Source organism: Macaca thibetana, chromosome 3 (genome assembly GCF_024542745.1).
Source record: "Macaca thibetana thibetana isolate TM-01 chromosome 3, ASM2454274v1, whole genome shotgun sequence".
NCBI classification, from domain to species: Eukaryota; Metazoa; Chordata; class Mammalia; order Primates; family Cercopithecidae; genus Macaca; species Macaca thibetana.
In genome coordinates this window covers 117,619,279-117,642,831 of record NC_065580.1, presented here as the reverse complement: position 1 = coordinate 117,642,831, position 23,553 = coordinate 117,619,279, and the positions used below count along the sequence as shown (strand labels likewise).

The 23,553-nt window shown below is 48.8% G+C and overlaps 1 protein-coding gene across 10 annotated transcripts in view; it reads left to right on the top strand.

Annotated features, from left to right (window-relative positions):
- TNS3 (tensin 3) overlaps positions 1-23,553 on the top strand; it is a 309,986-nt gene that overhangs the window by 47,249 nt on the left and 239,184 nt on the right. For 8 of the 10 annotated variants that reach the window (XM_050785529.1, XM_050785522.1, XM_050785526.1 and 5 more), the window contains one exon: positions 11,497-11,608. Coding sequence is in view for 3 of the 10 variants with exons in the window: in XM_050785522.1 (XP_050641479.1) it covers positions 11,497-11,608 (112 nt within the window). In the remaining 7 variants the exon portion in view is untranslated. Of the gene's footprint in view, positions 1-657; positions 1,095-1,513; positions 1,620-11,496; positions 11,609-23,553 lie in introns of those variants that run through there. The other 2 variants (XM_050785520.1, XM_050785521.1) reach the window with 2 other exon arrangements.

Below are 23,553 nucleotides of genomic sequence, written 5' to 3'. Positions count from 1 at the left end.
CTGTCATCTTCACCTCCTGAACCTCGGGTTTCTAATTTCCTTCTAAAATCGCAGACGCATAAAGGAAGACGGGACTCGAGATCTGCTGTGAATTTTCCTGATTTGCCAGGAGCAGGACGGCGGGGGCGGGGGTTTGGGGGGGGCGGTGCGGGGGAGGGATGGGCTGGGAGATTGGGAGATAGGGAGGGGGGCAGGGAGGTGCAGCCCAGCCCCCAGGTGTGCAAGGCCCCAGGCGGTCCTGTGCTTTGAGCTTTGCTTGAAATCCTCACCTGGTTAGGCGTGTCCTTTGCAAGGCCAGGCTCCTAGTTTTTCCTAGTTGAAAAGGCAAATTAGAAAAAAAGCCTTTCTGCCTCGGTGTTTCCCTGTTTTCCACTCCAAATGCCCTGTTTGCCAGTGTAGATTACCGGGGTAGTGCAGATTACTGCTCATTACAGATGCAGAGTTGACTGGATAATAGTTAAGATTTAGAAATTCCGAAAGTCGAAGAGCGTGCCCGGTTTTGATTCTTTTAAGCCCCTCGCCAGCGTTCTCGGAGAGGTTTGAAATCCTAGTAAAGCTGAACCCTGCACCAAGCTCCGCGCGTCCGTAATTCCAGTCAGATGGCGGCTGCAACACCCTGCTCCCTCCGCCTGGAAGGCGTTTCTTCACCCACTTTTCCAGTGTTTGGCGGCTCAGCCTGTGCCTCCGCGCTCGCTCGGAGCTGCGGTTGGGGCGGGCGGGGGAGGGAGGGCTAATTCGTGTCAGATGGAGGGACGCCGTGCGGGACCGTGCTCTCGCGCCTGCCTTTTGTTCCCGGCGTCTGACTTCTGACGGACAGGAGTGGCCGTGGAGGCGGCGGCGCGCGGCTGGGACCTGGGCCGGCGGCCACGGAGAGCCCTTCGCTCCTCCCGTGTTGGCCATTTGCTGGGACTTGTGTCCGCAGGGAACTCGGGAGGCATCCTCTGCCCCGACCGCCACTGGGGAGGGGTCCTCGCCTGGCCGGGCCGGGCTCCCCGCGGGCGGCAGGGGCGGCCATGCGGCTGCGCGCCCTGACCCCCGGGCCACCGGGAGGGTTCGCGCGCGGATCCCGGGCGGCGCGCCGGCGCCGGCGCCAGGTGAGTGCGGCCCGGAGCTGGGGTGCGGGGCCGGGGGCGCGAGGCACCGGCGCTTTCAGGGCTGCACGCACGTGGGCTGCGCCGGGTGTGCGCTGGTGCCCGTGGACGCTGTGCCGGTGTGTACCCGCCTGTGCTCATGTGTATGCGTGTGCCCTTGTCAGTGCGCGTATGTCGGTGTGTGTTTGTGCACCCCCGTCTGCACGTCCACGCGTGCGTGCTTGTGAGCGCGCGTCTGTGTGTACAGGCATGTGTACGCTGGTCCGTGCCAGAGTCCTGGTGGGTGCGTGTGTACCCTTGTGGGTACGTGTGTACCCTTGTGTGTGTGCGCGCAGGACAAGGAGCGAGAGGGCCAGTGGAGCTTTGCCTAGTGGGAGCGGCTTCTGGTAAGCGTGGAAGAGGGTCCAGGCTTAGCTCTTTCCAACCCAACAGCCTCTTGAAAAGGCTTCTTGGTTTCCTTTCCCTGCAATGGAATTGGGATTCTGGCCATTACGCAGACCTGCTGTCTCTCGCGTGTTTCTTGCAAAGGTAAAGGGCATTTTAGCTCTTCAATAATGTGGGGGATGCGCTGGGATGTAGGAATCCTTACAGGTTCCCTGGGGACCGCATGGGTTCCAGCGGCGCTCTGCGGTCCACAGGACGGCCCTTCACGGTGTTTGAATTAAACAGAGCCGTCCTGGTTGGCTCCCGCTAGGTTCAGCGCCCTTTCCCTAAGTCTAACAATCAGGAATTTATTGCATTTGTTTTTCTGAAACTTTTGTAAGGCTCTGTGGAGTGAAAAACTGTTAAAATTTCAGCTAGTTACTTGAGGTGTACTGCGTTCCCTCTTAAAGTTTAGTGGTCAAACGCTGCTGCCTGGAAGTGTGGGAACAATATGTGCTGGATGTGGAGGGTGTCCCTCTTGCCCCAGATACTGGCTCCCTGTGGGCTGGGAAATATCCCCGAGGCCCGGAAGTGTTCCTGGCTGTTTAATATCAGAGTAAAGTTGGGCTGGGAATGTGTTTTTCATCAGTGCCTGCCTCTCTAGAATGCCTCTGAAGGTTTCCCAGGTGCCTGAATGCCCACCTAAATCCTTTTACTACGGTGGAGCTGAATATTTCCTGAAAGGAAAACATAGCAGGGATTGTGCTGATGCAGCTTTGCACTTTTGCGTGTGTAACCATTTTGCCAGGCGACCTTTAGCCGGGAGAACCTATCCGAGAGGTCCCTGCGGTTTTGCATTTCGGCAGAGTGGAGCATTCATGTGGAGCACCTCCCTGTTCAATTTTGCAGAGATTTTTCTTTCTGAAAAGAGACCTCACAATCAAGACCAGCACTAATTACTGTGTCCCCCTCAGGGAGTCCTTGTGGAACCAGCAGCCTGCTTTCTACCCTTCCAACATTTTGTGCCTAACAATTAAGTGCAATTTAGATTCCTGAACTGAGCTTGCTAAATACTTCAGCATTGCTGCCTCCTCTCCCCCTTTGGGAGAAATGAAAGCACAGTATCAGGTGAAAACAAGGGCAGTCTAATCCCGTCTGGTCTCATTTCACAATAGAGATGTTATGTACAGATGAAGCGTGAGCAGATGTTATAACACTATCTTAAATGAACTCCTCGGGGATCCAGCAATTCAAATGGCTGAGCCCTCGCAGCAGCGCTTCTGCTGTTTCCCTCTTTAAGTTTTCTAGCTGTGGACCAGTGGGCAAGAAAGCTGCAGAAAACAGTGCCTCTTTCTCCCTGGTTGGAATAAAGGTGTTTGTAAGGAATAAAAGGTCACAGTATCTTTCCTTGGCCCACAGACTGTGGCTAATTCATTTGGTCAACAAATATTAATTGAGGGTCCATGGTCCACTGTCTGCCAGGCGCTGGGCAGGGCCCTAAGAGGACAAAGGGGAAAGAGCCTGGTGTCCTGCATCTAGGAAATTGCAATCTAGCACAGGAGAGAAGGCGTATACACAAATAACTGCAGTATGAGTGAAAAGTATGTACCAGCTGCTGCATTGCAATAGAGAGATGTGTTTGTTAAGTGTTTGAATGCTACTCTTGTCTGAGCGTGAGACTGGGGCTTGAGGCATATGGGGCCTGAGTCCCATATGCCACATCCATTGCCTGTGTGGTGCTGCATCTTGGTTTTGCATCTCACCATCGCGGTTTGTAGACTAGTGGTGATTACGGTAATGACACAGAAGCACTTGGCTAGTGTTACCAACTGCATAATTAGCAGCATCATTATCCTTCTTTTGCAGAGCATTGAACACACAACCTCTGTTATCAGAAAGGATGCAATCTCTTTGAAAAAACCAGATACCGACATAGTAACAACTACATAATAACAGTGCCTTAAATGTATGTAGATACTTATAGAATAGTCTGTTATATACAGTGGTGGTTCTGTTTTGGCCACAAATTGGAATCACGGGATGGAGTTGGGGTTGGGGGGGTTTGACAGCATTCCAGTGTTCTGATTCAACCTCCAGGTAATCTGATTTAATTGGTCTGGGGTCTGTTTTAAAAACTGCCCCAGTGATTCCTATGAACTGATAGATGGTATAGCATTTGGTCATTTATAATAGCTGTTAAGAGACAGGAGGGGGAGGATATCTTTTCTATTTAAGAGAGGTTGTGACTTGTCCTGGGCCACGGAGCCTGTAGTGTAGGTATCAGAACCTATGTGAAGGTTTCTGCTTGGTTCAGGACACTGTCCTTTACTTTCCTTTTTTTTTTTTTTGAGACAGAGTCTCACTCTGTCAACCCAGGCTGGAATGCAATGGCATAATCTCAGCTCACTGCAGTCCCCGCCTCCCCGGTTCAAGCGATTCTCCTGCCTCAGCCTCCCAAGTAGCTGGGATTACAGGTGCCTGTCACCACGTCTGGCTAATTTTTGTATTTTTAGTAGAGACGGGATTTTGCCGTGTTGGCCAGATTGGTCTTAAACTCCTGAGCTCAGGTGATCCATCCGCCCGCCTCGGCCTCCCAAAGTGCTAGGATTACAGGCATGAGCCACCACACCCGGCCATGAAGTTTTTAATTAGGTGATTGTATTAGTCCATTTTCATGCTGCTAATGAAGACATACCCGAGACTGGGCAATTTATACAGGAAAAAGGGCTTAATGGACTCAGTTCCACGTGCTGGGAAGGCCTCACAATCATTTTGGAAGGTGAAAGGCACATCTCACATGGCAGCAGGCAAAGAGAGAGAGCTTGTGCGGAGAAACTCCCCCTTATAAAACCATCAGATCTCATGAGAATTATTCATTATCAGGAGAACACCACAGGAAAGACCTGCCCCCATGATTCAGTTACCTCCCACTGGGTCCCTCCCACACCACATGGGAATTCAAGATGAGATTTGGGTGGGGACATAGTTAAACCATATCAGTGATTACATGTTTAGGATTGTTAACGTGTTCTTGATGAATCAATCCTTTTATTATTATGAGAGGACTTTCTATATCCTTGGTAATGTTCTTTGATCTGTAGCCTATTTTGTCTAATATAGCCACTCCAACTTCCCTTTGATTAAAGTCAGCAAGGGTACCTCTCTTTTCTAGCCTTGGTCTTAAAAAAAAAATGCCCTGGTGTGGGGGCTCACGCCTGTAATCCCAGCACTTTGGGAGGCTGAGGTAGGCGGATCATGAGGTCAGGAGTTTGAGACCAGCCTCACCAACATGGTGAAACCCTGTCTCTACTAAAAATACAAGAATTAGCTGGGCATGCTGGCAGGCACCTGTAATCCCAGCTTCTTGGGAGGCTGAGGCGGAGAACTGCTTGAACCTGGGAGGCAGAGGTTGCAGTGAGCCGAGATTGAGCCACTGCACTCCAGCGTGGGCAACAGAGTAAGACTCTGTCTCAAAAAAAAAAAAAAAAAAGTGTATATATATATATATATATATATATATATATAATCTGACAACTTTTGTTGACTTAAAATTGAGATATTTAGACTATTTACATAAATATGATTACTAATATGGTAATGTTTGAATCTGTCATCCTGCTACTTGTTTTCTGTTTCTCCTACCTATTATTTGTTCTGCTTTTCTTTTATGTCCTTTTGCCATTTGGATTGAATACTTTTTATTATTTCATTTTATCTCTCTTGTTTGCTTATTACCTATAATTCATGATTTTAGTGGTTGCTCTAGGGTTTATACTATACCTCTGTAACATCATAGGCTACCTTCAAGTGATACTATATCCACTTCATGAATACCACGAGAGCCTTATAATAGTGTTATGGGATCTTTGGGGTGTCCATTTTCTGGCTGGAAACCTCTGTGGCCAGTGGCGTCTTTGCCTGAGTTCTTGTCCTGTGTCCAGGAATAATGAGGTATGCAGACAGGGGAAGGGTGAAGAAGATGAAGATAAGTTTTATTAAGTGTTAAACAGCTTAGAGGAGACCCACAGTGTCCTCCTCTCTGTAGGCAGGTCATCCCGGCCTCTGCTGCTCTCAGCAGAGAGGAGGCCCTGGAGAGGGTAGTTCCTCTCTGCACCTGGAAGTCCCAATATCTCTGCAGATCTCTGAAGCTCTCAGCAGAGAGGTTAGCTTCTCTGTGCAGCTGGTCTCTTGTGGTCTCCCCATTCTCTCTGTCCTCTCTCTTGCTCTGGCTGAACCCGGAAAAGCCCTTGGAGGAGAGGAAGTGCCTGCTGATTGGTCCATGGGTGGCCATGGGCGGGCTGCAAGAGGCACCATGAGTCCCCATTCCAGTCTGTGGGACCTGCAGCCCGTCCCCAGCCTACAGGCCCTCCCTGGCCTGAAGGTGAGGCCTTACTGAGGACCCACCCCCTCTGCCCAGGACTTTGCCTCCTGCTGCCATTCAGGGCCCTGGAACTCCTCCCCAATCCCGCTCTGAGATCAGAGGTGGGGGGCCAGGAGAGGAGACAAGCCAGGCAGCCAGAACAAACACTCCTGAGCCAGCAGGGATGGGAGGGGGGCTTCCTATGCCCCCAAGGGTGCAGGCCTTAGAGATGCCTGGGTCCTGTGCCTGGGAGGGTGGCTACAGCTGCCTGCACTCAGGGAGCTCCTGCTTGTCCCTGGTTCCTGCCTGCTTGGTGGAGTGGGAGGCCCAGATCTGCAGCCCTGGATGGCAGCTGCAGCTGTACCCCGGGCGGGGGGCAGATTCTGCCTACTCCTGGCCCCATCCTAGAGCACAGGGAAGCTTGTATCTACAGCTGCAGTTTGGGCTGCTGCAGTGGCACCCAGGGAGTTCCCACGCCAACTCTCTCTCCATGAGAGTGCAGCCCCAGCCACGCCTCCCTGCTGCAGCCAGCGTGATGGTAGCAACCGCTGTCATCAGTAGTATATTTCCTTTTCTTCTTTCCTGAACTTTGTGCCATTTCATCAGAAAATTTACTTTTACGTATGTCATATGTCACATTACACGATTGTTTAAACAGTTAATTATGTTTTGATGAGCTTTAAATAGGAAGAAAAACTCATACATTTACCTGTGTAATTAACATTTCTGGTGCTCTTCATTTGTGGGTGTAAAGCCATAATTCCATCTGCCATGTCCTTTTTGCCCAAGCACTGTCTTTAATATGTCGTATGTGTCAGCTGGCATTTTTTTTTTTTGGCTTTATTTGTGTATCTTTTTTTTTTTGTTTTTTTGTTTTTGTTTTTTTGTTTTTTTTTACATATTTTAAGAAGTTTTTGGTTCACTTTTATTTTATTTTATTTTTATTTTTATTTTTATTTTTTTTTTTTTTTTTGAGACGGAGTCTCTCTTTGTCGCCCAGGCTGGAGTGCAGTGGCCGGATCTCAGCTCACTGCAAGCTCCGCCTCCCGGGTTCACGCCATTCTCCTGCCTCAGCCTCCCGAGTAGCTGGGACTACAGGCGCCCACCACCTCGCCCGGCTAGTTTTTTTTTTTTTGTATTTTTAGTAGAGACGGGGTTTCACCATATTAGCCAGGATGGTCTCGATCTCCTGACCTCGTGATCCGCCCGTCTCGGCCTCCCAAAGTGCTGGGATTACAGGCTTGAGCCACCGCGCCCGGCCTCACTTTTATTTTTAAGAGCTATTTTTGTTGGGTACAGAATTCTAGATTGACAGATTTTCTTTCAGTATTTTGTTTTATTTTATTTTTATTTTTTTTTTAACTTTTAGGTTTAGGGTGCATGTGCGGGTTTATTATATGGGTAAGTTGTGTGTGGGGGTTTGGTGTACAGATTATTTCCTCCCCCAGGTAATAAGCATAGTACTCGATGGAGGTGATTTTTCAGTCTTCACCCTCCTCCCACCCTCCACCCTCAAGTAGGCCTTGGTGTCTATTCTCTTCTTTGTGTCCATCTTTCGGTATTTTCCATTACACTGCTGTCTTCTTACTTACATTTTTTAGAACAATGAGAAATCTGCTATCCTAATGGTTGGTCCCCTGCATGTAACGTGTCTTTTGGCCCCGTGGTTGTTTTTAAGGTTTTTCTCTTTGTTACTGGGTTTAAGCAATTTGATTATTGTATGCCTTATGCCTTGGGGTAGTTCCTGTCACATTTCTTGTGCTAGACATATATATAGACACACACATATATATATCTATATATATAGACATACATATATATATCTATATATATAGACATATATATCTATACATATAGACATACATATATATCTATATATAGACATACATATATCTCTATATATAGACACACACACATATATATATATATTTTTTGAGATACAGTTTCGCTCTTGTTGCCCAGGCTGGAGTGCAGTGGTGCGATCTCGGCTCACTGCAACCTCCACCTCCTGGGTTCAAGCGATTCTCCTGCCTTAGCCTCCCGAGTAGCTGGGATTACAGGTGCCACCACTATGCCCGGCTAACTTTTTGTATTTTTAGTAGACACCATGCCTGGCTGATTTTTTGTATTTTTAGTAGACCGTGTTGGTCAGGCTGGTCTGGAACCCCTGACCTCAGGTGATCCAGCTGCCTCTGCCTCCCAAAGTGCTTGGATTACAGGTGCGAGCCACCGGGCTTGGCCAAGAAATTTCTTGAGTTTCTTGGATCTGTGGGTTTATAATTTTCCTCCTGGTTTGAAAATGTTTCAGCCATTGTTTTTTCAAATATCCCCGCTTCCCTGCCCTTCTCCGTCAAAGTGCCCGTTACACGTATGTTATGTTGTTCAAAGTTCTCCCACAGCTTACTGATGCTTGTTTATTTATTTAGGTTGTCTCATCTCTGTGTGTTTATGTTGGGACGTTTGTACTGTGATGTCTTCAAGTTCATTCACCTGTGCTTCTGCAGGATCTAATCTGCCAGTAATCTCATCTAGTGTATCTTGCATCTCATATTCTTACGTTTTCTTTGATTTGGATCTTTTTATGTTTTTCAGGTCTCTACTTAACTTTCTAGCATACAGAATAGTTATAAGAGCCCTTTTAACATCCTTGCCTGCTAATTCCAACATCTCTGTCAGTTCTGGGGCAGTTTCAGTGGATTGATTTTTTTTTTTTTTTCTTATTGTCAGCCATGTTTTCCTGTCTCTGAGTGCCTGATAATTTTAGACTAGATAGTAGACACTGAGAACCTTCCTTGGGGCTAGGTATTTTTGTGCTGGATATTATTTGTATTCTTGCAGGTATTCTTGAGCTTTGTTCTGGGTTGCAGTTAAATTACTTGGGAAGAGTTTGATTCTTTTTGATAGTAGTTTTCTGATAGGGTGGGTAAGACAGGAGGAGTATTTAGTCTAGAGCTAATTATTTCCCCCAGTCTAGAGTTAATTATTCCTCTCTAGTGGGCAAGATCCTTTGTTTTCCATGAAATCCTCCGTGAGTTTTGAGGTTTCCTGGTCTATCAAATAGGCACTCTTTCCAGCTCTGTGTGAGCACTGGACACTGTTTCTTCTAATCCTGTCCGGTGGTTCTTTCCCCAGCCTAGTAGCGTACACAGACACGCGCACACACACAGACACGTGTGTGTGTTTGGATTCATCAGTACTCAACTGAAGACTTGAAAGGGACCTTCTGCAGGCAGGTGGGTCTTCAGAGCTCCTTGCAGTTCTCTGTTCTGTGGTACTCTGTCTAGCCAAGTCTTGCTGCCTGCTTCTCCCTGGACTCTTAGTGCCTTCTCCCCAACCCAGGCAGTACTCTGGGCTCAACCCGGAGTCTCTCCTCCTTAGCCATGTCCTGGAAACTCACTCAGGGCAGCAATCTAGGGGCAGTTGTGGAGTTTGCTTTGTTCTTTCTTGTCTTTGAGGTATCGCCATTCTCCATTTTCTGTGTAGTGCCTTAAAGACATCTTTTCATGTATTTTCTACAATTTTTGGTTATTGCAAGTGAGGATAAATCCAGTTCCTGGTGCTACATCAAATCAAAAGAAGAAGTTTGTAGATGGAGTCTCGTTCTATCACCCAGGCTGTAGTGCAGTGGCGCAATCTTGGCTCACTGCAACCTCCGCCTCCCGGAATTCAAGCGATTCTCCTGCCCCAGCCTCCTGAGTAGCTGGGACTACAGGCACGTACCACCATGACCAGCTAATTTTTGTATTTTTAGTAGAGATGGGGTTTCACCATATTGGCCAGGCTGGTCTCGAACCCCTGACCTCAGGTGATCAACCCGCCTCAGCCTCCCAAAGTGCTGGGGTTACAGGTGTGAGCCACCATGCCCGGCCGTATAGATTTTTTTTTTTTTTTTTTTTTTTTTTTTAGCTGGAGTCTTACTCTGTCATCCAGGCTGGAGTGTAGTGGTGCGATCTCAGGTCACTACAAGCTCTGCCTCCTGGGTTCATGCCATTCTCCTGCCTCAGCCTCCCAAGTAGCTGGGACTACAGGCGCCCACCACTACACCTGGCTAATTTTTTGTATTTTTAGTAGAGACTGGGTTTGACCGTGTTAGCCAGGATGTTCTAGATCTCCTGACCTCGTGATCTGCCTGCCTCGGCCTCCCAAAGTGCTGGGATTACAGGCCTGAGCCACTGTGCCTGGCCGATATTTTTTTTAAAAAAATAAAAATGCTATCACTAGCTTAACATTATTTTACCATATCTTCAACACTATATTACTAGCATTTTTCCAGGATTGCGTCTTTATTAACATACATATATTCAACTTTCTTATAAGTCTTTAGACAGTAAAATGTAAAAATCTTAGGCATGCAGCGTAATGACTTTAAATACGGGTACCCCTGTGTAACCATCACCCAGAGTGGGAATTCAAACACTTTCTCCACCCAGAAAGCCTCCTCATGCCCTTTGTAGACACTACACACACACCTCGAGGTAACCATTATTACTTCTATTAAGGTAGACTCCCTGCTTGTGAACAGTCTGTAAATTGGGTCAATCACTGTGTACTCCTGCACCTGGCGTCTCTCAGTTAGGGTAATGCTTTTGATGTTCATCCATGTTGTTACACTGGTAGTGGTTTGTGCTTGTATATTCCTGAACAGTATTCCATTGTATGGATATACCATAGTTATTTTTATCTGTTCTTATGATGGGCATTTGGGTTATATAAAGCTGTTATGACCATTCTTTCTCTTGTGGACATAGGCTTTTATTTCTCTTCAGTGTAAATAAGAATGGAATTGCTGAGTCATAGGATAGGTGTATGTTTAAGTTTATAAGAAATTGTCAAACTGTTTTCTAAAGTAGTTGTACCATTTATTCCACATTCTAAATACCATTTTGTCTTTTCAAAGAAATTTAATTATTCCAGTGGGTGAGTAATGGCTTCAGTGAATCCATATGGATATTAGGTTCTGATAGAATACACGGTCACATATCAGCAAATAGGTATGATTGGTGCTTGCCTCTAAAAGCAAATTGAATTCTTATAAGGTTATCATATAGTGGTGAGCCTTGGCTGTATAAACATGAATAGGTAGCTGAGTGGTTAATTTTCCCAAGTGCTAATGCTTGTAATTGTGTTTGAGAAAGAACCACACGTGTGTCACAGGCTGGACTGTCTCTTCTTCTGCAGAAGAGCTCAGAGAGGCTCAACAGCTTCGTAGTGATTCTGGAACACCTTTGAACCAGGAAAGCCAGTTGACTTCCTCATAACATAATTGTGCTGTTTTGCTAATTAATTTTTCCAGAATAAAAAAAAAAGGGTTGAGAGTCTAGAAGTGTGTGTGGATTACTTGGTCCCAGAAGTGGGTGGCTCTGTGGCTCAAGTCTGGAAGGGAGTGCATTTTCACGTGGTGATGTTGGTTGATGTACTGTTTCTAGGTACTCCATGTGGGGATGAGTTAGGTGAGAGTGAACATCCGTCTAGGACTCTGGAACTGGGAATGCTAACAGGGTATCCATGGGTCATCTTGGGACCCGAGACACCGAGATGGTTTCTTGTTCTCTGTTCGCTTGGTGAAGTTCCTGTTTTTGCTCTTTACAAATTCCACTAGATTTATTATCTCCCGAAAAGGAAAAGAAGAAAGAAACAAACTATGAGATGAAACGTTGACAATGTCTTCCTTTACTTTTTCAGCCAGAAGAATTAACCTCAAGTCTGCACACTTTTAAGAACAAGGCCTTTAAAAAATCCAAAGTTTGTGGAGTTTGCAAACAAATTATTGACGGTCAAGGTATTTCATGCCGAGGTAAGTCTGTGTTTATGATTCTCTTGCTGATTAATCCAAAGCAAAACAAACAAAAAACAAAACCAAAACTTTTTTCCCGGAGTTTCCGAAAGTTAGATCATGGAATTCCCCTTCTTAGCTTATGTATCCCCCTCCCCCCATCCCCTTACTTAGCAGGGGCCAACCGTATTTACACAGATATGTGCTCATGAGGACATTTTTACAAAAAGAGCAGAGTTCCCCGATGGGAGAGGAGGCAGCAGTTTGTAAATTAATAATTTATTCTCGGGTCTGCTCTGAAGTGTCAGTAACTCAGGTTATTTAGTTTGACTTTCAGATCTCTTACTCAAGTTTGCAAATGAAATTTTTCTGTTTTTAGAATTTGGGTTCATTTTGATATGGCCCCTTTCAGATTCTGTCATTAAACTAAGCCACCAGCTTTGGTACTTGATATTTAGACATCAAGTAATGAATGGAACTTGCCAATTCTTTTTTGTGACTGCGCATTCATAAATCTAGTAAGAGACGTGTGACTGTAATGAATGTGAGAATGGTGGGGGGCAGGGACTGCTGGGGGGACCAATGGCGTACACCACACAGAGGGAGTCACTAGGAGGACGAGGCCCTTGGAGAGTGCTGGGGCTGCTCTTTGGGGTCATTTCATCTGCAGGGTTGGAGATTTCCTCTAGAAAATGTGCAGAGTCTCAGCCTGTAGGCTTCTGTGCTTTTGGGACCTCCCCCTCAGTGCCTTCCTCCCTGCAGACCCCCAGCAGGTGGTCCCTGATGACCTTTTTAGAGTAGGGTGCCTTTGGTGGAAAGATGCATGCAGTCAAACTTTAATGGGTTGAGGATGTGACCAGGGGCCTCTAAGGGGCTCTTGGGATTCTTTTACAGTTCAAAGGCCTGAGCCTACGTGAGAAGACTCCTATGATTCGGCCCCTTGGAGAAGTCAGTGCTGAAGAATGTGTTGGATGAGTGCTGGGTACCTGCCACCCTGGTGTCTAAGTAGAAGCCAAAGACCAGGGAGCCATCTGTGTAATTCATCTAGATCTGCATCCAAGGCAGAGAACAGGAGCTATGGTGTACTCTGAGCTAACTGATATGATATCCTGTGATTCAAAACTTTTTTTTTTTTTTTTTTTTTTTTGAGACAGGGTCTCACTCTGTCATCCAGGTGGGAGTGCAGTGACGTGATCAGGGCTCACTGTAGCCTTGACCTCCTGGGCCCCAGCCATCCTCCCACCTCTCCAGTAGCTGGACTGTAGGCGTGCACCACATGCCCAGCTAATTTTCTTACTTTTTTAGAGACAGAGTCTCATTATGTTGTCCAGGCTGGTTTTGAACTCTTGGCCTCGAGTGATTCTCCTGCCTTAGCCTCCCAAAGTGCTGGGATTACAGGTGTGAGCCACTGTGTTTTAAGCCCATATTTGCAAATGGCACTGCACTGGGTGATATCTTGGTCATCTGTGAATGCCATGGCCTGTCACTGGCCATTCCCCTGCGTAACTTGTCCAGTTCAGGAGGGCCATATCAGCCAAATGTGGTGGCCCTTTGTGTTTGGGGCCTGCAGGTGTAAGGGGATGGGAAATTGCACCGGTGCTCTCGGACTAGCGTCCTCCATCAAGCTTGCTCTAAGATGTCTGTGGGCAAATATAGTGGCCTCTCTGTGTCCCACATGTCCTACAGGGTCCAGTAGGGGCTTTGCGCCTTTTCAGGAACACGGCAAAAATAGAAGCCCAAGGAGTCTCTCCATCTTCGAATGTCATTCTCATAGAAATGCTCATATTTTAAAATTTTGGTCTCTAACTTTGACTCCCAAGTGTGAAAAGAAGGAAAAGGAAAGTCGTGGTTGAATTGGAACCATGAAACCAGCAGCCCAGAGAGCCTGGGAATCAGAGCTGTCAGGGCCTGGTGTTGATCCGAGAGCCTTGGTCCTGTGCCCGTGGAGCCACTGGGCGATGTTGGAAAAGCTGTCATGAGCAGCATGGCACCAGCAGGGACACCGTGGGCTTGTTCTCCGCTTCCTCACCCTGTGATGACATCTCTGGCAAAGTTGCACAACGAAAGGTTCCCCATGAACTGACTTCTGCCTGTCAGGTGCTGTGTGGGGACAGGTCTGATTTAGGAGCAAAGGCGGAGGTCAGACAGAGCTGGGTCCTGGTCCTGCCCCTAACAGGGGCAAAGTCTCCTCACTCTGGGTCTAGGACTTAGGGTAAGGGCTGTTGCAAGGGCGGAAGACAGTGCACAGCCAGCGTTGTGGCACTTAGTTTTGTTACTGGTGTTGGGATTGCTCTCAAGGAAACCCACTGTGGGTAGCTTCACGTGGCTGATGCCGCATGTGTGTTTGGTTAGCCTCTGCATCACACATCCTTGAGGTGTAATCCAGTGAGGGAGCTCCTTAGACACAGAGGCCTTTTGCATGACTTACCACAGTGGCTTGGGCTGCATTGCGTTGGTTATACCACTTGAGGAGTAATTTTTCCTTTGTACAAACGAGAACTGAGTTTACTGAGGAGTTATCTCAGACATCCTTTTTAGTACTTCAGTATTCTGTTCCTGCCATTTAAGTAGTATTGACTATTTTCTTTTTTTTTTGAGACGGAGTCTCGCTCTGTCGCCCAGGCTGGAGTGCAGTGGCCGGATCTCAGCTCACTGCAAGCTCCGCCTTCCGGGTTTACGCCATTCTCCTGCCTCAGCCTCCCGAATAGCTGGGACTACAGGCGCCCGCCACCTCGCCCGGCTAGTTTTTTGTACTTTTTTTAGTAGAGATGGGGTTTCACCATGTTAGCCAAGATGGTCTTGATCTCCTTACCTCGTGATCCACCCGTCTCGGCCTCCCAAAGTGCTGGGATTACAGGTTTGAGCCACCGTGCCCGGCCGACTATTTTCAAAGTGAATAGAACCAGTGAAACAGAAGAGCTTGCAGGAAGCACGGCCTCCATCTGTGAAACGCGCAAGTGCGTCTTGGACAGCTGGGAGCCTGTCTTCTTTCTTGATCTTGGAGGATCATCGTCTTGGTGCCTTCCTGGGTTGGGACTTGAGTCTCTTCCTCTGTCCTGCAGTTGCACACACTCAAAAGGGCCAGGGAAGGACCCCAGATTGATCCTCTGGTTCCAAATGAACTCTGTTTTGTGGCATTTTAAATTTCTGGTGTTTGAAATATTAGGGAGGAGTGAGGAGGCCTGCCAGAAATGCTAGGGAGGGGTGAGGAGGCCTGCCAGAGTGGTGTGTATGTGCCTGAGTGTGTGTGAGTATGTGGGTGCAGTGCATGCGTGCATGATTGACTTCATGCATATGAGGACATGCAGTGCACACACCTGTGATTCCATGTGTGTGCATGCGTGCATGCGTTTGCGTGAATGCATTTGCTTGAGCACACAGATATTCCATGTAGTGAGGGAACATGAGAGCATCCCTCCTGTTCAGACAACTTTGTAGAGTTCAACTGCTCTATGACGTCCATTATCTTATCTTGAGGGAGATAGAGACAGAGAAAACGTGCATGCGCACAGGAGCTGCTTTTGTTCTTGAAAGAGAAGAGAATAAATAGTGCTCTATCTGGACAAGATGTTCAACAGGCTTATCTTGCTGTGTGTCATCTGGTTGTTAAGGAAGATACAGTAAGGCATGCTCTCTCCAGATAACGGTTTAAATTTCACAGGCTTTTTGCAACATCCAGGCACGCGTGAGAACAAGGCCCAGTGTGGTGGCCCTGTGACCCATCTATTGGTTTCTGTTGGTATTGATGCTTTCCCACCTCCTCTTGGAACTCTCTGGAGTTCAGCTTCGGTGTAAGGCAGTGAGACACCTAGAGCGTCACCTCCGAGGATTCGAGGCCCACCTTGGCCTGGAGGACCCCGCATGTACTCAACATGGACAAGCAATAGGGCTGCCAGCACCTCGTGCAGCGTTATCTCCTGTCCTGTTTGGCTAATGCTCCTCTACTCCAAGAAACCCAGTGTAGCACTGGTTTTTCTTATTGGTGAAATAGATTCTTGGTCAGTGGAGGTAACAAGGGAAAAAAAAAGGCACATACTTTTTTTTATTCCTTGAAGAAAAATCACTCATGGACAGCTATGATGTTAGGTGACTTCACCCCTCTTCTCATGCCTGGTTTATCCCTCTCTTCTTCACCTCGTCCTCCCCCACAGCTCACTTTCCACCGCAGGGCCACATTGCTGCTCTCATTGCCTTTTTCAGACTGATTCCTGTCCAGGGGCAGCCAGGATGCAGGCGTTATGGGCACACAGACACCTGCTCTCCCTGTGTCCCTGTCTGTGGCTCTGGGCCCCTCCGCTGGGATGGGATGTCTTGTCTAAAGGCAGTAGAAAGAGATCAGGATGTGGGTTCAGGTTCTGGGTGTGCCACTCACATCCTGGGCAGTTTTGGACATTAGGTTTTTGTGAAGCCCATTTTCTCAACCCTAAAATGGGCATGAAAATGCAGACCCAGTGGTGCAGAGTTGGGAGTCAGGGAGGGTTGTACGTGAAAGAGCCTGGTGTGCCAGGCCAGGGAGGCAGGGCAGGACCACCGCCTCCCCAGCAGACAGCTGCTTCGTGCTGGCAGGTAGCGCTGCACTGCACCGCACCCTGGATGTTCCCCCTTTTCAGAAGGCGCTGGTTCAGCTTCTCCCCAAAGAGTTGCCCTGAGCTTGCTGGCTGTGAGTGCTGGGGGTGGTGTGGTGAGTCGTGCTCACCTTTCCAGCCTGGGTGCATGCAGTGCAGGCATGTGTGTTCTTGTGTGTGTGTGTCTGAATTCCTCCCTCACTCCTTGCTGTCCTCTTATCAGTTCCGTGTGGTGAAACTCTTCTGCCTTGAGCCCTCTGGCCTGGTGGGCTTCAGTAGGGACTGTCCCCATGGTTCCCTGGGTCCTTTCTTTGTGGTTAGTGGTGGCAAGCAGCCATTTGCTTTTTGCAGAGAGAACTGGCAGAAGCTAAGGATGTGGTAGGCTTGGGAAGCTGCATGTCGTGTTGAGTTCATGGCAGGAGGCCCATTATCAGGAGAAGGAACGGGGAGCCGACCCAGATGAAAGAAACCTTCCCCTTCTGGAGGAAGGAAGGCCACCACCCTTCAGGGAGCACTTGCAGGCTCCATCCGCGAGGAGGGACCCCCAGTCAAGGCACTTGGTGGAGGCATTGGGAGGAAACAGCAGCCATGGGCACCATTGGAGGCAGAGGCATTCTGACTCAAGGGACGCGCCCACCTCTGGTTTCTGGTGCTGTTGGCTTTAGAACGTGGTGAGTGTTGTGCCCTTGGGCGTGTGTGCACTGAGATGCTGAGGACTTCTCCTGTTAGAGAAGTGTCTGCCTTCATCTTTCTGTGGGATAGTGTTTTGGAACTGCCCCATGTGTGCCCTGTGTTACGGTCAGGATGTTTGTGTCTCCCCGGAATTCCTATGTTGACATTCTAACCCTCCATGGGATGGTGGCATTAAGAGGTGGGGCCCTGGGGAGGTGATTATGTTATGTGGGTGGAGCCTCATGGGTGGGATTAGGGACCTTATGAAAGGGACCCTAGAAAGCTTCCTCGCCCCTTTGGCTATGTGACGATGCAGTAAGGAGGCGCCATGTACGAACCAGGAAGTGGGTCCTCCCCAGACACCGCATCTGTGGTGCCTTGACCTTAGACTTGCAACCTCTAGAGCTGTGAGAAATAAGCAAGTGTTTATAAGCCACCTAGTTTGGGGTAATTTTTAAATGGTAGCCCAAACTGACAGAGACGTCATGTTTTTGTGCACATAACTCTAGGAATTACATTAATAAACAATAGAAACTCTTTCTAAAAAACATACAGGATTCCATATTTCAGAAGTCTTTTAGACATGATTGTTTTCATTAGCTTTTTCAGTTATGTTAATATGTGTGCTAGAGACCAAGAGGTGTTCGGGGATGCTCCCAAGCCTGAGGCGCCGTGGTCTGTTGAGGCCAAGGTGCCCTGTGGACAGGTGTCATGGTGCAAGCTGAGGCAGCTGAGATAAGCCCCCATCATCAGAGCAGGAGTTCTGGGGGATGGAAAGTTACACAGAGGCTGGCCTGGGGGTGTGGGTGGGGCTGACTACCAGTGCAGAGGCTTACGACTCAGAGGCGGGCAGATCTGAAATGTGTTAGGGAGACACACCAGGGAATGTCACCCGTCGAGAGCCCTTGGCCTTCAAAGGCTGCTGATGCACGGAGGGTTTAGTTTTCTAACTTAATCCAAGCAACAAATCTATGATCCTGCTTGCCTCTGAGGAGGCAGGGGGATATGGTGTCCCCATTTTTGGGGGGCAGGCATCCCATCCCTGCTGATACCTGTAACCCAGATCCAATGAATGGGAGAGCCCCTGGCGAGGCTCCGGCTCCCAGCCCTACCTGCTGCTCCGCCCTTGCTGGCCTTCTTCCTGAAGGCTGGGCCCCCATCTCCATTGCCCTGCAAACCTCCCATTCCTCCTTCCTAACCCACCTTCCCTGGATCTGGCCCTTTGTCTGCCAGGCTGGGATGCCTTTGAGATCCACTCTCCTGTTTGCCTCTCCGCGCCTTTCCTGTTTGTACTCAGAGAACAGCTCTGGGAAACCGTAAACCATCCAGTGGGAAGAACCTGTGCCTGCATCCTCATGGTGGCCCTTTTGAGGCTGTGCCTTCCTTATTTGGTCTCTCCTGACTCCCCCAGGTGCTTTGAAAGGCCGGCTGCACAGGGCTCATTTTTGACCTTTTGTTGAACGGCACTGCTCTGTCTGCTGCCCCTCATCCTTTAGGTTTCAGCTCAAGCGCCAGGTCCTCAGGAAGGTGCCTCCCTGCCCTGTCACTGTGTCGCCTAGCATCTGCCCTTTTCCCTCTGGTACTATCCAAGGCCAGTGACTAGCTAGCCATCCGGATGTTCACTGGGGCAGTGATTCTCTGCCCTCAGCTGGAGCCCAGGAGGCATGAGGGACTGGCTCTGTGTTGTTCACCAGGTGCCCGTGCACAGAGCAGACACCTCCGTCCCAAAGTGGAGTGCTGTCTTGTCTTGCAGGGTGAACCCTCACCAGCACACTTTTACTGAGCAGGTGCGGTGGCTGGTGCATTGCGATGCCCATGGTGATGAAGGCTTCGAAGGGCTTGGAGTCTAGTGGGCTGGAGTTGTGAGCAGCAGCAGGATCCCGTGTGAGGAGTGCTTTATCAGAGATATTTGCAGCCTCCTTGGGAGCACAGAGGAAGGACAGGCAATTCTGGGAAGATCGGTGGGGCAGGGAGTGTGGACATTGTCAGGATCATGGAGGAACTTGCCAAGTCCTGATCATTTGTTTATGAATCTGTATACTCCCCTGGGCTGACTGCCCCTGCTATGATGTGATGCACTGCTGTCTCTTGGGTATCCTGAGTCTCAGCAAAGGGCCTACAACCCAGTAGGTGCACAGGGAATGTAAGCTGCATGACAATCCAGATGAATTTGTGCAGATAAACACCTGGCTCATTGATCAGTTCTTCTGTGGCAAATCCATGTGAAATGGCTGCAGATGTTATTTCCAAAGTTCTTTCCAGAACGATTGGAGGTGGTGAGTCCCTCACCCTGAGGCCAAGCCCAGCCCCACCCTGGGGTTGACCCCCACCCGGGCACTGATCTTAGCCCTCCCATCAGACTTTCCCCATCCGAAGAGGTGGCAACATGATGTAACCTTCCAGAAGCTCCAAAGCGGGAGGAGGCGCCCAGGCCAAATTTCATCTGAATAATTTCTGGTCAATGGTGGTTATCCGATGGGAAGTAGCACTTCCCTGTCTCTAAATTCTGCTCCCCTGTTGCAATGCATCGCCTTTCTCAGCCGCCTCCGCATGGACTTTACTCGTGGATTTTGACTGAAATCCTTCCTGTTTTCTAACTCTGTGGCTGGGAAGACGGCCTGGACCCCTCCCAGATGTTTCTCAATGGTCTGGGTTGTCAGGATTTGAGGTTTCTGCATGCCAGGGATGTCTGGGTTATGTTAGTTGATTGTGCTGGTGGATTTTGATTTTTAAAACTCACTGAGCAGTGTAGTCAAGCTCATAAATCCAAGTATTTGTTTTGCAGTAACTGTGATCTGGAATTTTATGTTAAGTTATGGGGTTGTTTTCTGTTGGTTTATTCAGATGGATGTAATGCTGCTCTCTGGGTGCTCAAGGTCTGCCTGGGCGTGGCAACTTCTGATTCCACGTCATCGAAGCCAGGGACGGGGCAGTGCTGTGCTTCAAGGAGCCAACGCGGGTATCAGCAACCCTGGGACACTGGCAGACCTGAAATGTTAAGAAATGTGAGGAGCTCTGTTCAGAGGATGGGGTCGAAACCTGGCCTCCGCGTGACTCAGCCAGGCGGCCCCTAACCTAGGGTGAGCGTGGACAGGCAGGCTCCCATATCACCCTTGCCCCTCCAGCCGGCTCACTTGTGGCCAACATGCGTCAGGCGCCTACTGTGTTAGCTGCTGGTCACCCACACACAGGTGGACAACTCCCACCAGGCTGCTGGGCCAGTGAGGGACAAAGAAGTTCTGGACAGTCACAGCCGTGTGTGGGGGGGACCTGGGGTTCTTGGGAGGGTGCTCCTGGTTTACATGGTGATGAGTGGCCCCACTGCTGGGGTCTGCTCACACACCGAGTGAGGTGGGGGACTTGTTTCCTTCCAAACATGTATTTGAAGTAGACGAGTACTTAAGAGGGTTTCCTGAGTTAGACTTCGGATGTTTTTGAGGGATCGGTACTGTCTTCTTTCTTTCCTTTCATTTTGCAGTATTCTATAATATGATCCATTTGAATATCTGATGGAGATGCAGAGACATTTTCCTTTCTACACGTGACTTGTGTTGGGGGGGATATCTTAAATGGGGGGCATATTGACAGCAAGGTAAAGAGACAACAAGGTGTGTCCTTTACATAGATTATGTAAGTAATGTTAGGGATGGGAGCTGCCTCCCCGAGACGAAGCAGCACGCCGGGCCCCAGTGGGTCTCGTTGTCTCTGGGCTTGATTCTTCGGACTGTGAAGTGGGCAGTGAGGCCTGGCTGGCCCTGCTCACAGGCTCTTCGGAGGAACGTGTGAGTCAAGGGACGTTAAAGGACTCTGTCAGCTCCTGTATGCTTCATCAACAGTAGTCAGTGCCACAGCCGATTCAGTGTCCTATTCGTGAAGATTAAGGCCACCTTGATTGGTTTCTGAGAGGCTCAGAGGTTAAGCCTGTGATCTCCAGAGCCAGGCTGATGTGAGTTCAGACCTCAGTTCCACTGCCTCCCTGTGCTTCAGTTTGCTGGTCTGCCACATGAGGACAATAACTGAAACTCATCGAGGGGTTGTGTGAGGATCAGATTCATGTCTGAGCACGTGAACCGTGCCCATATGATAAGAATCCCTTGAGGGGGATAACAATGATGGATTGATTGATATTCTTTCTTGTAGAGATGGGGGTCTTACTGTTGCCCAGGCTGTTTTCCAACTCGTAACCTCAAATGAGCCTGCCAACTTCGCCTCCCAAAGTGCTGGGAATTCAGGTGTCGGCCACTGTGCCTGGCCTCAACGATTATTTTTCGAGAAAATAAAATCATATTATGTGGAAAGAATGAGAGAGAAAGAGTAAAACCAATTATCTGGGGATAAAAACTTCAAGAGTTTTAGAGGCTGTTGTCTTGAAGTGTGGTTCAGTGTTCTTGGGCAGATCTGGCGTGGGGAGGTGAGGATCTGTGAAGAGAGTGAGAACAGCAAATAGATAAGAACGTGGAGATGGCCGCCCCGTGACATGGGCGGAGGCACCTTGCGGTGACATCGAATGCTGCCTGTGCCGCGCAGGCACACAGAGAGGGCTGCTCTCGCTCGAATGGGAGCATCTTGAGCCTTATCCCCATTCCTGGGCTGGTGTCCAACAGAGGGTAGTCTGGAGGGTTTGACTTCCCTTTTGGGAGGCACCTGGCTGAGGACATGGTGCTGTGGGAGGCAGGCTGGGTGCAGCCAAGAGCCTTGGGGTCTCCGCAACCCCAGTCAACCTGCCACAAAGGCCTGTTGTGCAAGTACTGGAGTTTGTGAGAGTGACTATCTTGGTTGACTGATTCTTGATTGATTGATTATTGATTGGTTGATGCCCTCAACAATTAATTTTATAGTGTCTTTTGGGTACTGGCCTCCCTGAGGCTGTGTGGCCCAGCGCCCTGTCACCTTCTCACCCATCTGCTGCCATTTTTCTTCTTGTCCCTTCAGACTTTTCTTGACCTCCGATACATAAATGAGTGTGGAACCCTCCCTCCACCTTTAGGCTCCCGCTGCACTTTTCTGGAGTTACTTTCCTGTACCTCAGGTCATCCTGATAGAATCCACGGTTCCTGTTGATTTTCCTTTCCTCTTGCACTGCAGTGTACATTCATGAACATTTTCTGTGTTTCCAGTCGTATCCAGGTCCAGATCAGGTTCTGCCCTGTTGTAGGTGTCCAGGACATATTTATAGGCTTACAAAATGTTTCAGTTGTGGGTGTTAATGAATACCAGTGGAATTAAGGAGGGAATAAAAGGTAGAAGTATTTAGTTTGGTGAGTATTAACTTGTGGTTAGCTTTGCAATTTACAGACATCTGGTTTGTTGGAGGTGGTGAAGGTCCCTGTGGGTGAGTTCTTCCCCTTCCCTTTCCCGACGAGACTTATCTGAGGCTTGCCCTGTGGGTAGCCTTCCTGGGTAAAGATTGGTAATGACACCTTTCCTCTAGGTTTCTTTTGTCAAGAGTGGGGCTGCAGGACGCTGTGGCTGGTGGCCCTGGTAAGATGAGTGTGATTTGAAGAGGGGCTTGTGGAGACCATCCAGGAAAACAGCACAGCAGAGTTTCTGTTGCAGGGTTGGGCGCTCTTGTCTTCAGTCAGTGTTGGCCAGGTGCCAGTAGGACCATAGAATTGGCACACCCCATGACACTGTGAAGGAAAAAGAGCCTGTGTAAGTATACCAGGCTGAATTGGGATACAACACATGAGCTAGATTTTTGTTTGTTTGTTTGTTTGTTTTTGAGACGGAGTTTCGCTCTTATTGTCCAGGCTGGAGTGCAATGGTGTGGTCTTGGCTCACTGCAACCTCCGCCTCCTGGATTCAAGTGATTCTCCTGCCTCAGCTTCCCGAGTAGCTGGGATTACAGGCGCACACCACCACGCCCGGCTAATTTTGTATTTTTAGTAGAGATGGGGTTTCACCATGTTGGTCAGGCTGGCCGCGAACTCCTGACCTCAGGTGATCCACCCACCTCAGCCTCCCAAAGTGCTGGGATTGCAGCCGTGAGCCACTGTGCCCGACCCACATGAACTAGATTTTTGTTTGTGTGTGTGTGTTTATCTTCACAGGGAATCATTTTAGCCATTGCTCTTGTCAGCGTATTAGGAGGAGTATGGACCTGGCCCAGCTCCTTAACATGCTGCTGCATGTGTAGATGGGGCACTAGTAGGGTAGGGGGTGCTGCTTACTGAGTTGGAGCCGGGAGCTGGTCTGTGGGTGTAACTGGGCCAGAGGCAGGATATGGGGACGCTAAAGCTCATTGAGTTGAGATGGGGTCCTGACAGTCACTGCAGGTGTAGACAGGCAGAGGCAGGATGGGAGGACACTGCTTGAGTTGAGATGGGATCCTGGCAGTCACTGCAAGTGTAGATGGGAGCCCGGCAGAGTCAGGGATGGGCTGCTCCACAGGAAGCTGTGGCCCTGGACAGTTGCACCCTATTTCTGTTCCTCAGTGCTGTGATCTTTACAATTTGTATGTCAGAGTAGTTAATCTCTAGGATTTTCTCTTTCTCAATAGACTATATAGATACCACTCCCCAAATCGACAGTTTCATAGTGTTCTCTACTTATAATTCACGTATGTCATACACATTTGCATTTTGATTCCTTTGTGTACATGTTATCTAGAGACAACAAGGTATGCCCTTTACATAGATTATGTAAGTATCATGCATCACAGTGATGTGACGTTTTGGTAGAGGTGTTCTTTCTTTGGCTTATTTCTGGGGAAGCAGCAGAGCATGGTGG